Here is a 13217-nt window from a genome sequence, read left to right as displayed (position 1 = left end):
TAAGAAGTCTCCACACAATAGCACGGCGCTTAGGCGGAATGCAGGCCATAGTCCCAGCTGTTATAGATATCAAAGCCGTAGGTCATAGGTTAGTCAGGTGTTGCCCAACTCCACATATCCCGTGAAGTGCATTGTACAGATGAGGAGGAACGCCACGTTAATTCCAAGAATGCACTTGCCAATGCCAATAGTACAGCTGGACTATTGAGATGAATTTACCGATCTGATGACCCCATACAACCAGAAATGTATCACATATGACCCGCAAAAGCAAAGGGTAGTAAATAGATCGCATACAACTCAATTGCTCCCAAAAGTGGAGGAGCGCAGTGCTCTGACTAAGCAGCCGTATCATCACAACGTGACCTTTATCAGTCGACCATCGATCGCAATAAACCACAGCCCCAGTGACTCGAATGAAGTCCATGAGCGCTCCCACACCATCACCGCTAGCACCAACCCGAGCCCGATCCCGCGACACCGCCGGTCGGCCCACACCATCACCGCCAGCACCAACCCGAGCCCGATCCCGCGACACCGCCGATCGGCCCACACCATCACCGCTAGCACCAACCCGAGCCCGATCCCGCGACACCGCCGGTCGGCCCACACCATCACCGCCAGCACCAACCCGAGCCCGATCCCGCGACACCGCCGATCGGCCCACACCATCACCGCCAGCACCAACCCGAGCCCGATCCCGCGACACCGCCGATCGGCCCACACCATCACCGCCAGCACCAACCCGAGCCCGATCCCGCGACACCGCCGGTCGGGCGTGCGGTGGCCGGCATCAGCGCCAGCAGCATGTACCTCAGCCGAGCAGGTGCGGTAGCGGCGCCTCTCGCCGACGCAGTACTTGCCGCCGTTGGCCGGCACCGGCTGGTCGCAGTGGCGCACTGAACTCTGCACGCCGGTGCCGCAGGAGCGGCTGCAGGCGCCCCAGGCGCCCCAGTCGCCCCAGCGGCCGTCCACGGCGCGCGGCCGGCTGCGCATCTCCACACAGTCGCCGGCTGAGCACCACTGCAGCGCACGGAGGGCGCGGGCGCAGCCACGTCAGGCAGGCTGGCGCTGTCAGGCTCCACCGCAGCATCAACATACAGCTGACAGACAGAAGAGCGCTCATCCTAGTCTGCAATACCAGGGCCCTGTGTATTTGCTGCGCGCGCGACGCTCGCGCAAATACTGACTGGTGGAAAAAAGTTAACAAGATTTGGGGTGTATTCCCAGCGCACCAAGAATGTTCTATTCTACATGACGTCAAGAAGAATCTTTGCCGGACGTGTTCGTACCGTGGCACGCTTTCTGTTTACATCTTCCCAGCTGTCGTGACAAACACGTGCTTGCAAGGACACTATGATATTCGTTTACAGGTAACGTACGATGGCGTTAAGTATGATGACGTAATCAAGCAATGACGTATCGAGGAGCACATTTAGTTAGCACAGAAATCGTGCTATCTAAAGCGGCATCCCTTTAATTTGCACTGAGGTACCTGCGTGCAGTATGTACGGTCAGGAGCAGCCGCGACGCCCGCAGAAATAATATGGCTGCACCCATATGGGTGAAGCGAATGACGTCGTGATCGCCACAAAGTCCTCGTTTATTCACCTATCCATTTTATGCTGAGATCATGGTCATAAGGTTTCTCTCATATATCTCTAGCCAAGTAACTCTTCCCACATCCTCCAGATTGCTTCTGTGCCATAGTGTGCCATTTTAAAACCCAAATGGAAATGTCATTTTATGCGTTCCCACTTTGGAAGTCAATAAAATGAGCACATTGCCATATGAACGAGTACAACCGGTAAAACCTCTCTCGACAAATGCGACGGGCAACACCGTGAACAAAACCGAAATTTGAACGGACCGGCCAGTACTGCGAGCGCGCGTCGCGTGTAGCCACTGAACAGGGGACAAAGCCAGATTTTTCGTTCACGGCGCGCGCGGCGCATGAACAGGGCCCTGGCAGTGCCAGTAACAAACACGCACTTTCTTTCCCAACATGATCCCCTAGCCCACTAGGGAATCCGCCCGCGTCTGCAGACAGCATCCAACCGCCGACTGGCTTGTCCGCCATACAATCTCGTGTGCGTACATACATTCAGAGCGCCTAGATGGAGCATGCGCACCCTCACCGGCCGAGGATCATGAGCATCACCAACCGTGCTGATGTTGGCCAGCGGGCCGCCGTCCAGCGGCGTGCACCTGGTCCCCTCGGCGGCGGGCTCCAGCTCCGTCACGCAGCGACCCTGCACGCGGCACCACAGCGTCTCGCACACGTTGCCCATATCGCAGTGGGAGGCGGCCGGACCGTAAAGTAGCTTGCACTGGTGGTCGGCGTTGTAAAGGGCTCCCGGCGGCACCTGCCGGCAGTCGCCAGGTCAGCGGTCATGTCGAGGTCAAGGCTCAGATTGAACGTTGCTGTATTTGGATTGTCGTTGCCCTTTCCCAGCATTCGAAGCATTACCGCTTGTGCCACATTACGACCGGAGGCGAATGTGACAGGCTGCCAAATAGGTAAATTAACATAGTAGTGCATGGGAGCTACTCGGCTGGTGTCGCTTTTCCGACAGAGCTTGGGGTAAAGGTCACAGTCAGACAAAACTGGCAGAAGCGGCCATCTGTGTCTCCAACTGCAGGGAGTGACTGGCTCACTCATCGCACTTGACTGAAATACTGTGTAACGACGGGGAAAGTGTAAGTGAAAGACAACGAACCAAAAGATAAAGAGCTCCCATCTTTAATTTTTGGAGGGAGCAGGCCGACTAAAACGAAGTATAGCAAAACAGAGTTAGAAAGAAAGCGTGCTTCGTCAAAATCGTGCCTTTCTCCCAAGGAAGGTTTCCAAATATCAGTACTGCGAGGCAAAATATTCACCGCGGAACAAGCGTCCCGTCCACCGTTACCTGGGGGTAGCTATACTCATGGTCGGTGGGCTGGTCATCCAGGCAGTGTCCCCAGTCACGGCTGAAAGCAGTTGGCGTCAGTTATAATCATGTAATGGATGACTGCAGCGACCAGACCGCTGCTGGCGCTGCAGAGCACGGCCAGGTGGAGCGGCAAACCACGTCACAACAATAATAGGACGCAGCCGAGGTTCAAAACTTTACCGATGTCGGGCAGCAAGATGAGAGAATATAATAACCGCAGGGACCACCGGTGATAAAGTTCTGAATACGTATTCGTCTTCCTTCCGTCCCCACAATGTTCTTCACGCTCAGCGGTACATATCCATATGCCATGTTTGCAAATGGTAAGGCCTCATGCCTTTTGTCGTTAAAGCCAAGGAAATATGAGCATAGTAGTCGTAGCGAAGACCCAAGAATTGTTTGGCATGTATTTGCAGTACTCTTTACGTTTGATGTTATTTTTGTTGGAGCAAAACGGGTCAACATTTGAGGGCGCAACGGCAACAGTTGCGAATATGACTTTGAGCTTGTAACAATGCAGGACTTGCAGCAGATATCCCAATCAAATTAAAACAAATCGTTGTTGGTTGACAATCACCCCTGGTTTGCGGCGATCACAAGAGGAAAGAGACGAGACGGCCGTTTCTATGTTAGGAGAACCGGGCTGACTCTGACCCCAGAAACGGCCCCGTCAGAAACGGCCAGAAAATGTCCGTCGTTCCACACAATACAAATCGGATTCACTTCAGCTACAGCTATATATATATATCAGCATTATGCTGCGTCGCTTCCATGTTTTAGTAGCATAACCATAGTTATGCGAGTTCCCCGCTCGGGTAATGCACATGATGTGTTGCATTACCGAGCCAACGAACCAGATACCCAGGACAGCACGGGGCCAACCCAGGTCAAATGGCAGCGCGCGCTTCTTTGGATGACCGCGTCGCAAGTTGGCTTAGTCTTTTACAAGAAGATGCCGAAGCTTTTCAGTCGTTATTTCTTCCGTGCGCGGATGTTACACCGGAATCCGAGCGGTGCGCTGAAATATAGACGCCCCATTCCCAGTCACCTGCGCTTCAGTCAGTTAAGACGACAGTGATAGGAAAAGGATCAGGGAGAACCAAGATATAGCTTCCCAACTCCGAGCACAAGAGGCTTACTCACCCGGAAGTTCCAACAGCCCCAGTCCCTCTAATCCTTTCAAATAATAATGGAGCTCGGGGTGGACCACTCTCTCTGGCCAGCGTGTTTCCCCTTCAGCGCCGGCGGCCTTTCAGGTCGGCCCACGTGTCTGGCATACCCAGGCCGCGCCTCCACTGGATCCGTGACTGCCGACGACGTGACAGCGCGTTCAGAATGACCCTCAGCGGCCAATCTCTAACAGTGCCCATCTCGTGGCCGCGGCCGGCCAGCCATATTAGCCGCAGCTGCGGCGGCAAGGGCTCTCAAGAGGGTCATCACGCCTCGTGACACAATCGCGCCGACCGGCACGCCTCGGGCTGACCTGGCCCGTGACCTGGCCGCGTCTGAACTCCGAGTTGCTGAGGCCGGGCGTCACGGCCCGACGGAGCCCGGGGGAGGGGGCGAGCGCCGCCAGCAGCGTCGCTGCCAAACGCGCGCCTCGACCCGGAACACGGGCTTTGTCCGGAGTCGACCACCAGAGCGGCGGGCCTGTCGGCCACCAGTGCACGTCCCAGAATCGAACGCGAGCGCGGCACATCCCAGAATCCGGCGGCGAGCGCCAGTCAGACGCTGCGCCCTCCAGCGCTGCCTTTGTCTTCAGGGTCACACGAAGCTTCCCGGAATTCGTCCCCCTTACCGCCGCCCACGAAAAGGAAGCCGACGAGTTGTGGCTTCAGGTTGTGGCGCGCTGATGACAGTCGCCCGGCGAAGAGATCGATCGCCGGGGCGTTCCCGCACTTGAGACACTGCCATTACAGGAAACACCCACAGGGGCCGATGGCGCGGCCTCCCCACACGCTATTCGCAAAGCACATCCCCGTGGGGCCTTCGTTCTTCCATAAATCCTGCCGGCAGTAGCAGTGAGTGTCTCGCGCCGCATATAAGCGCCAGCCATCACAGCTCGCCGGGCAAATGCGCCGCGCCGCGCGGGCACTCACTCAAGGAACTTGGTGATTTCGCGCCTGGAGCACTTAGACCACACGACAGGGGTGACGTCGTTGACCAGGTTGGGCGCCATGACGTGCTGCTGATGCCCGTCAGGCTGGTCGCAGCCGTTGCCCGGGCCGTCGTGGTTCATGCCGAAGCTGACGAAGGGACGACAACGGTCAACAGTCCGCAGCGACCAGCGGCGAGGTTGGCGGAGCTCGGCCCGCCTCTCAAAGTAATCTCGTTGTATTCGGAACTGAACAAGGAACGCGCCTGTTACGATTTCGTGCCGCCACAAGGCATCGTTTCCAAAGCATGATGCCGAGCTGAAAAAGTACGAGTTTCTGGGAAACTGGACATGACAAAATGGGACCAAATATTGAGCTAACAGCATATTTACCAGTAACAATCGCGAGACAATGTCAAGACCAATCCACTGACGTAGTAAACTAAGCTCTATTTTTATCATTTGGAAACACCATAAGGGGGCGCATCGACCCCAGCATCAGTCCGCGTTATGAAAAACGGCGAAACAGGGCGAGGTTTTGATCGGTGTGTAACTTAGACGCCAAATGATTACATCTGAATGTGTCGTAAAATGAGTCAAAGTATTTTCTTGAACTTTGGGCCACTTGCACTGACAGAAACAATTTTCAGACCAAAAAAAAAAAAAATGGCTGAACATGTACGTATCTAGATTAGGTATGACCGGCTTAGGTTGTGACCCTAGGTATTCTTCTTTCCCGTTTTCTGCTGCAGGAGCTCAAATTGTTATTTAAAATGATTATTTTTGAGAGCCTTCTTTGTTGGTCCCCGATGACCGTTATCAAAAAAATATTTTAATTAACACAATTAATTTAAGGGGTATTCACCCGCGCCAAGGTTATTTCTTCAGTACAGTTTGTGAATGAAATGTTACGATAGGCTATCATACCCCGTTTCAACAACAATACATTACTCTCAGCATCCCAGTTCAGCGGCAATACGATCACTTAAGCTTTGGTACGTATGATAAACTAGGTCGGCCGTCAGCTGAACCAAAGCATCGCCGCCCAACGAGCTGCGCATTCGTTGGACCGTTCAAGTTGGTTGGTCGAAGCGAAGCTGGTCGATGATTGACGAAAACTGATCCAATTGCACTCTTCCTATTGCAACCACCTCATTACACCCATACAACGCGTGATGCTAGTTTGCTCTCTCTTACCGCAAAGAGACGACGAGCAGGCTAGTTGTCTTTGGATGCTTGTCAACAGGTGAGCATGGACTCGCGTGAATTCAATAACACATGCGGCCTTATTAGTTGGGTGATACCGTCCATTGTTACGCCTTTATGCAACATTATAACCTCGGGTCAGCACTTAACGTCGAGAGTTTAACTTCCCCAACTGAGTCCTCAAACCATTCAATGAGAACATCATTACATGTATGTTGACTAAAAACGGGCACAAGATGGAATCTACCCAATATGAGCTGACTTTAACGCGATCATATTTGTCACCAATACACTCTTATATTGTCGCGATTGCTATCATTGTCCATATTGTTGCTATGTATTTCATTATATTGTTGCTATATATGTTGCCATATTGTTGCTATGTATTTCATTATGTTGTTGCTATATATTTTGCCATATTGTTGTTATTCTTGTCAGACTTGTATGAATAAAATGGCCATAGTAGCCAGTGCGCTCATACCCTCCTCCTTGTATGGATAACAATATTAGGCGAGGCTTGATGCGTAATACTTTATGGCAAGCGTAATACCAGCGTAATAGTTGCTCATGAGGGTTTCATGCTTGCTCTCACATAGGACTGCAAACGTGACATACCATAGGCCTGTAGAGCCATTTTGCATACACTATGGCTACGAACGTGACATACCATGAGGCTCTAGGGCTACTTTGCATATACCATAGGGCTGCAAACGTGACAAGTCTAACATTCCCAAATTTGTACTTAATTCGGACGTTTTTGTCATGGCATTTGAGCGTGACATGAGCCATCCGATACGTTTCATAACATCAGCGTAGTGCCTCGCCAGCATGAGAAGCCGTGGATGTCGTGCGTAGCGCGTCTCGTCAGCTACCATGAACCGCATCACTCTTACCCACCATTTCAGTCCAGACCACCCGAATCATCCGCGACCGTCTTAAGCCAAATCCAGTGCAGCGGCGAACATGGTGAGCATGAAGCCAGCTGGGCATTGCCTTGACGGTGGAGACAGTAGCCCCCTCTCATAACTTCGATCGTCTGGACGATAAAGATTCAGCTAGATTGTGGCTAGAGCTAAGCATCCATGTTCGTAGATTTGAATGCTTGGCCTAATATTCGGATCTGGCGAACATGCCGCCATTACGTCGGCATCAAATCTTCCAGAAGCGTCTGGGTATTTACTGATATAGACACCCAATATGATAAATAGCCCAATGATTGCAAGGACCATAATTAGCAATATTGCACGAAACAATGGCATACAGTCCAAACAAGGTGACTAAGGTAAACGATAATCACCCTCCATCGACACCAAAATGCAGGATCGGACAAATCGTCCCTCCATCCGGTATTTTTTAGTTGAAGACGGGTTTGTAATTTTGAGGAAATATCAAGGAGCCATTTAACACAATGATTGGCATCAAAGTGGTCTCATGCACCCTCAAGGCGACAAAAGTACTCTTTAACTGAGGTGATACACGACCGCTTATGCTCTTCCATATGCAAAACAGACACCCGTGAAAGAAACATATTCGTATTGTGATAAGAGTAGGTCCTGGTTGGGTTTGTTTAGTCCGGATTGTTTGGTTTGGTCTGGTTAAGTTGTTATTACAGCGAAACAGCCCAATCCATCAGCCCCACCGAATTTCGTCAGTAGCACAGCCGCTCTATGGCGCACTTCTCTTGTCCATGGGGTTCACTTGTTCAAGGCCTACTTTTCACGGAGCTATGCGACGAATTGTGGCATCCCAATTGTGAAGAGTCCAGTACCAAACGAAAGATTGTTTGATTATATTGCGCAGATCCATCGACTATGCTTACTCTAGACAGGCCAAGGTGCCTCCGCCCAACAGGCCAAATCCCTAATGCACAGCAGACAGTGAACTTTCTGGTTTTCGCGACATGCTCAATGGTCTCAGCGTTTCAGTCTGTCACGTGCCGGACTCATAATCAAAAGGTCGCGCGCTAGGAGCCGGGACGGTGTAAAATTTGTCTACCTACCTACACAATTTGTTGTATTTTTGTTTTTTTTTGTCTACCTACTTACCTATCTGCCTACCTGCCTAATTTGTTGTAATATGTAATATTTGTCCACAAAAAAAGTTCGCTGAGGAATATTTTGCATTATTTGCTATCACCTAATATATGCTGCTGGTGTCATGCAGTTTACAATTCCTCGAGTGGTTCTATTACAAATTCTGGACATAGCGTTGCATTTAAATTTCAAATACAAGACAGTAGTATTACTCTTATTCCTCTGAAAAACCAGGAGAATGAGAAAATAGTTTGGTCGATATTTCAGCAAAATGCCTTTATCGAAACAAAGGCAGAAGTGAATTCAAAATTGCCTGCCGAGGATTCTACTTGATTTTTCAGGTTATTTTTATTTTTCAGGTTATTTCTTTTGTTTCAAGGAATAAGGCTAATACTACTGTCTTATACATGTGAATAATGTTCCTCGCCAATGCACTGAACGACTTACGTAAATTTCAAATATATTTGTCTTTGTAGCTTCAGCGCCAGGCTTCCTGCAATTACCCGCCACCAAATATGTACTGTAAACTAAAAAGTCAGCCTTCATTGCGCACCTGGTGTTTTTATAGACGTGTACAACATTTTATCTACTGAGCTTCGTCTGCCCGGCATATATAAGCCTGACAATGACCCTCTCAGGGTTGTGAGATATAGGAGAGAAGAGGCCGTCACGTGCATATCAGAATCCTCCGCTGCGGAGGATAAACCCGCGCCGGCACCGACCGTCTTCGGGCTTTGTGACGGCTCCCGCCAGGGAGAGGATGCTGAATCCCGCTCATCGCTGATGCATGCAAATTTCCCCGGAGAGACACAGTGGTGCGGGAAACATGATAAAGCGCGAGAAAAAAGAAAGGGTGTCTGATCTTTATCAGGCCTTAGATGCCATTTATAACATGAGTAACACACGCAAGTACAATAAGTCATGTGAAACAGAGGGGCACGACGTTTAGATCCGATGAACCGACCTGCCTTTGCCGTGGCATGTCCTATAACCCACATGATCTTGACCTGGTACTGACTCGGCACTACCTTGGCACTGCACGGCCTTCACTTGACCTTGAATAAATATTAAATATCATGGATGCTAGATGGGCCTGACGTTGTTTAATGTTGCATTCATGTTTAAGACATTTCGCGTGAGATGCGACGTCACTAGTCACGTGATATAAGTCAACTTGGGGTATCTTAGCTGAAATTAATCCGTCGATCCCTATCAGAATTTCTGCAAGGAATTAATTCATGAGATGCGAAGGTGGAGCTTGCCTGCGACTTAACTATTGCACTTTTACTTCCTCCAGGGTTCTTGGGTGGAAAAGCCCATATATATGCGCGCACACACACACACACGCACCCGCACCCGCACCCGCACCCGCACCCGCACCCGCACCCGCACCCGCACCCGCACCCGCACCCGCACCCGCACCCGCACCCCCGCACCCGCACCCGCACCCGCACCCGCACACACCACACACACACAACACACACACACACACACACACACACACACACACACACACACACACACACACACACACCACACATATATATATATATATATATATATATATATATATATATATACATATATATATATATATATATATATATATATATATATATATATATATATATATATATATATCACCCACAGGAAGAATTCCAAATGCGGTGCCGGCCTAATATTATCGATGTTGTATTGGGCTTCGTTACCGATAAATGGAGACAAATATTTCGGCTATTTCCAAGATGTAGACATTGAGGCACTCCATCATTCCCAAAACATAAATAATAGCAATACAATATAATTCATAGTGATAAGACATCCTAATAAGCCGTAAAACATAACTGAAAGAAATAACACATAAGTCACAACAATAAGACGTAAGTAATACGCAATAAAACACAAGAAATATTGAAAAGTAAAGCATAACCATTAGTACCAAACTGCACATCGCACAACCTGGGCATTCTAGTTTGCCCAATAAACCACAGAAACCGCCACGGCCGTCGAAGCAACACCCCGTAGCGGCTGCTGTCCACATTACTCGTTCTGTTCTGAGAAATCGTGCGAAACTCTGGAGCCGACAACTAGAAAGGTTGTATACTACTGGGACCCTAACAGGCTAGACGGACACGGTGAGCGCGAACGTTAGCTTTTAATGCACGTCTTTCATTGGTTTAAGATGGGAAACGGCACTTGTACTCGCAAACGATGGCTAACAAATGGGTCAAAACCGGGCCCATAATTCGGCAATGCGGGTTCACAAAAAATATGGGGCTGGCACATCTCGACTAGGAATGCAAGGTAGAATTATACGGGCCAAATTGGGGTTTAATGCGTGACGGATGTCAATGCTTTTGTGCAAAAACCACTGATCCGCTGTTTTTTGGGGGCACTTCTCAGGACTTACGTAAGGTTTCACCAGCCCGAGGGGATAAACTTATTGTGCGGTGTAGGCGGACGTGCCGTCTACAAATCACAGCGATGCTCAACGAGCGGCAGGTAATATGGTGTACCCAAGTGGATACCGTTTCATACTGCCTGTCTGTACTGAAACTGTTCTCCACTGTTCTTTACTACCAAACAACCCATGCTGTTGCTAACCACTTCATAGTGTGTGCCTGTCTTTTACACGGATTAAATTGAGTTCGAAATTTTTCCAGTGCACGCAATTCACTCACCTTATAATGTTGCAACACAGTCCAATGGTAAGCGAGAGCGAAATGAGCTCAGATAGTCTTTGACGGTGTCGACAACGAGTCTTCGGCGGTGTCGACAACAAAGATCAGTACAACGGCAATGTATTACGTGCATGATCTATGGCATACTTCTGTCACTACTATTTAAACCTTGCAAAGCCATGCGCACCTTTTTGCAGTATTCCAACCGAGCCCAGTCTGTGGGGCAGCCTGTGCCTAGCACCTTAGCGGGATGACTTCTCCGAAACGTGTCGAATGTCGGTGGTGGTACTCTATTATTTGGAGATTTATTGAGAGCATAGTTGCCGTGGTTTTCGTTTTTGACGAAAGCTTTAGTAGCTAAGCCGTACTGGACTGTAAAGCGTTGAGGATTACAACCAGGCAGCATTAGTTTACTTCTGCACTGCTGTTCATCACAAATGTTGATTCGTATATTTTTCGCAAAGCTCTGAAAACCTGACTCCAGGCCCTGACCCGCTTTCAGAGCAAAAGGCATGCACTCCGTGGGATCTGCTCCACAAGGTCAAATTTCGCTGGCATTCCTTTCTTGGAATCCATGGTTGGCCGGCTTTCAGTTCTTCTCGACCTATCACGAGATCAAGCCGACCTGTCGCACGATCGAGCCGACCCGTCGCGGGATCGAGCCGACCTATCGCGGGATCGAGCCCTATCGCGGGATCGAGCCGACCTGTCGCGGGATCGAGACGACCCGTCGCGGGATCGAGCCGACCTGTCAGGGGATCGAGCCGACCTGTTGCGGGATCGAGCCGACCTATCGCGGGATCGAGCCGACCTGTCAGGGGATCGAGCCGATTCTAATGAGATGGGCAGTGGCGCAATGTCACATTTATTCTATGTTTTCGAATGTCACTTTGCCAGAAGAGATAATATGCAATCAAATAACTACACACCTGCGAAAGTTCGTTGATCTCGTTCCCTTTGCTGCGCTCGTAAACATTGCGCTGCCGTCAAAGATCTGGTGTCTGCTGCGCCAAAAAAGCTTAGCACAAATATATTTCCGACCAATGTTGCCCATTTCAACGTTCTGTGACTTCTATCTTCTTTCATGAGCGATACATTGAGACAAGACGCATGAAACATTTCATTCAGCCGCATTATATTACCACTCATAAGGTACGTATCATGGTGACAACCAGTACTGATTCAATAAGATAGTCAGCTGAGAGGCCGGGGCAGGCTGTCGCGGATCACCGTCAGCACTTAATGTCCCATCTAAGGTGTGATGTAGTTTGGGTAACCTAATGTAGTTTGCATAACAAGATAGTGCGACACTCACGAAAACGATGTCGCGCTCCTTATTTCACTCGGGACGGCTCAGTCATACGATTATACTATACGGAGCATGCGTGGAATTTTCATAAACAAATCCAAGATGCCCTTTAAAGAGGTTTGTGTGTATAGTGTGGATGCGATTACGAGGAACTAAATGTGGTTGGGAAGAAAGGACTGAATGACACAATTCTTGTTTCTGGTAGCAAAGAATTACAATTTTGAAAAAGAGGTTGTATCATTAAGCAGCGTTAAAACGCAGGGTTATACTGGACTATCAAAGGAAATTTTCGAAGCCTGATCTTCCCCAACAATTGCCGTGATGACTTATCAGATTCTGGACAAGCAGACATTTCAGTATTTTGGGAACTTCGTTTTTATGAAACCAATTTCTCGAACTAAAAATCCGTAGATTTTTGGCGTAAATGGTAATTCCTTGCGTAAAACCATATAAACCGAGGAAAACCCGTGAAAATAGTTCAGTACAGTAAAAGCCAAGTCCAGTTACATTGAAGTCCAGTATAATCTGTGAGAGCTAAGGCAGACGAACATTTCCATGAATCGTTAGGAAATCCGCACGTCGTTACGAAATCAAAACCGCGCGTACACGTAGCGTGGAAGAGCGACAATAAGCCTAAACATGTTTCAGGCGAAGCCGTCAATTTCAAAGCCTGAACGCCCGAGAAGCAATAGGTGTCATTTTTGCAAGTATGTGTTTTAAGGGGTTTGCGCGCAAAAAACGTGGTTTACAAATTTAAGTGCAAATTGTGTGAAAAACATAGTAGGTACGTAGTCTGTGCTCGGGAGTCCATGCGCCCTATTCAACGAAGCTATGATAAACACCTGCGAGACGCCAAAAACAAAGCAGAAAATACCCCATTCGTCGACCATTTTTTACAAAGCACGCTCAGTCTCAAATCCGGGGAGGTATGGACCCTTTACCCCTTTCAGAGCTTAAAGT

The 13217-nt window shown here is 49.3% G+C and overlaps 1 protein-coding gene across 1 annotated transcript in view; it reads right to left on the bottom strand.

Annotated features, from left to right (window-relative positions):
- Window positions 1-13217, bottom strand: part of LOC119100034 (A disintegrin and metalloproteinase with thrombospondin motifs 7) — an 89405-nt gene that overhangs the window by 65860 nt on the left and 10328 nt on the right. The window contains exons 8-11 of the mRNA XM_037223149.1: window positions 5033-5179; window positions 2910-2970; window positions 2166-2366; window positions 814-1023 (exon numbers count right to left, since the gene is read on the bottom strand). Of these exons, the coding sequence (XP_037079044.1) occupies window positions 814-1023; window positions 2166-2366; window positions 2910-2970; window positions 5033-5179 (619 nt within the window). The remainder of the gene's footprint in view (window positions 1-813; window positions 1024-2165; window positions 2367-2909; window positions 2971-5032; window positions 5180-13217) is intronic.

The sequence above is a fragment of the Pollicipes pollicipes genome, unplaced genomic scaffold, assembly GCF_011947565.3.
Source record: "Pollicipes pollicipes isolate AB1234 unplaced genomic scaffold, Ppol_2.1 Scaffold_4881;HRSCAF=5763_pilon_pilon_pilon, whole genome shotgun sequence".
Taxonomy (NCBI): Eukaryota; Metazoa; Arthropoda; class Thecostraca; order Pollicipedomorpha; family Pollicipedidae; genus Pollicipes; species Pollicipes pollicipes.
The sequence above is the reverse complement of the archived record's forward strand: the minus strand, read 5'-3'. Positions and strand labels throughout refer to the sequence as shown.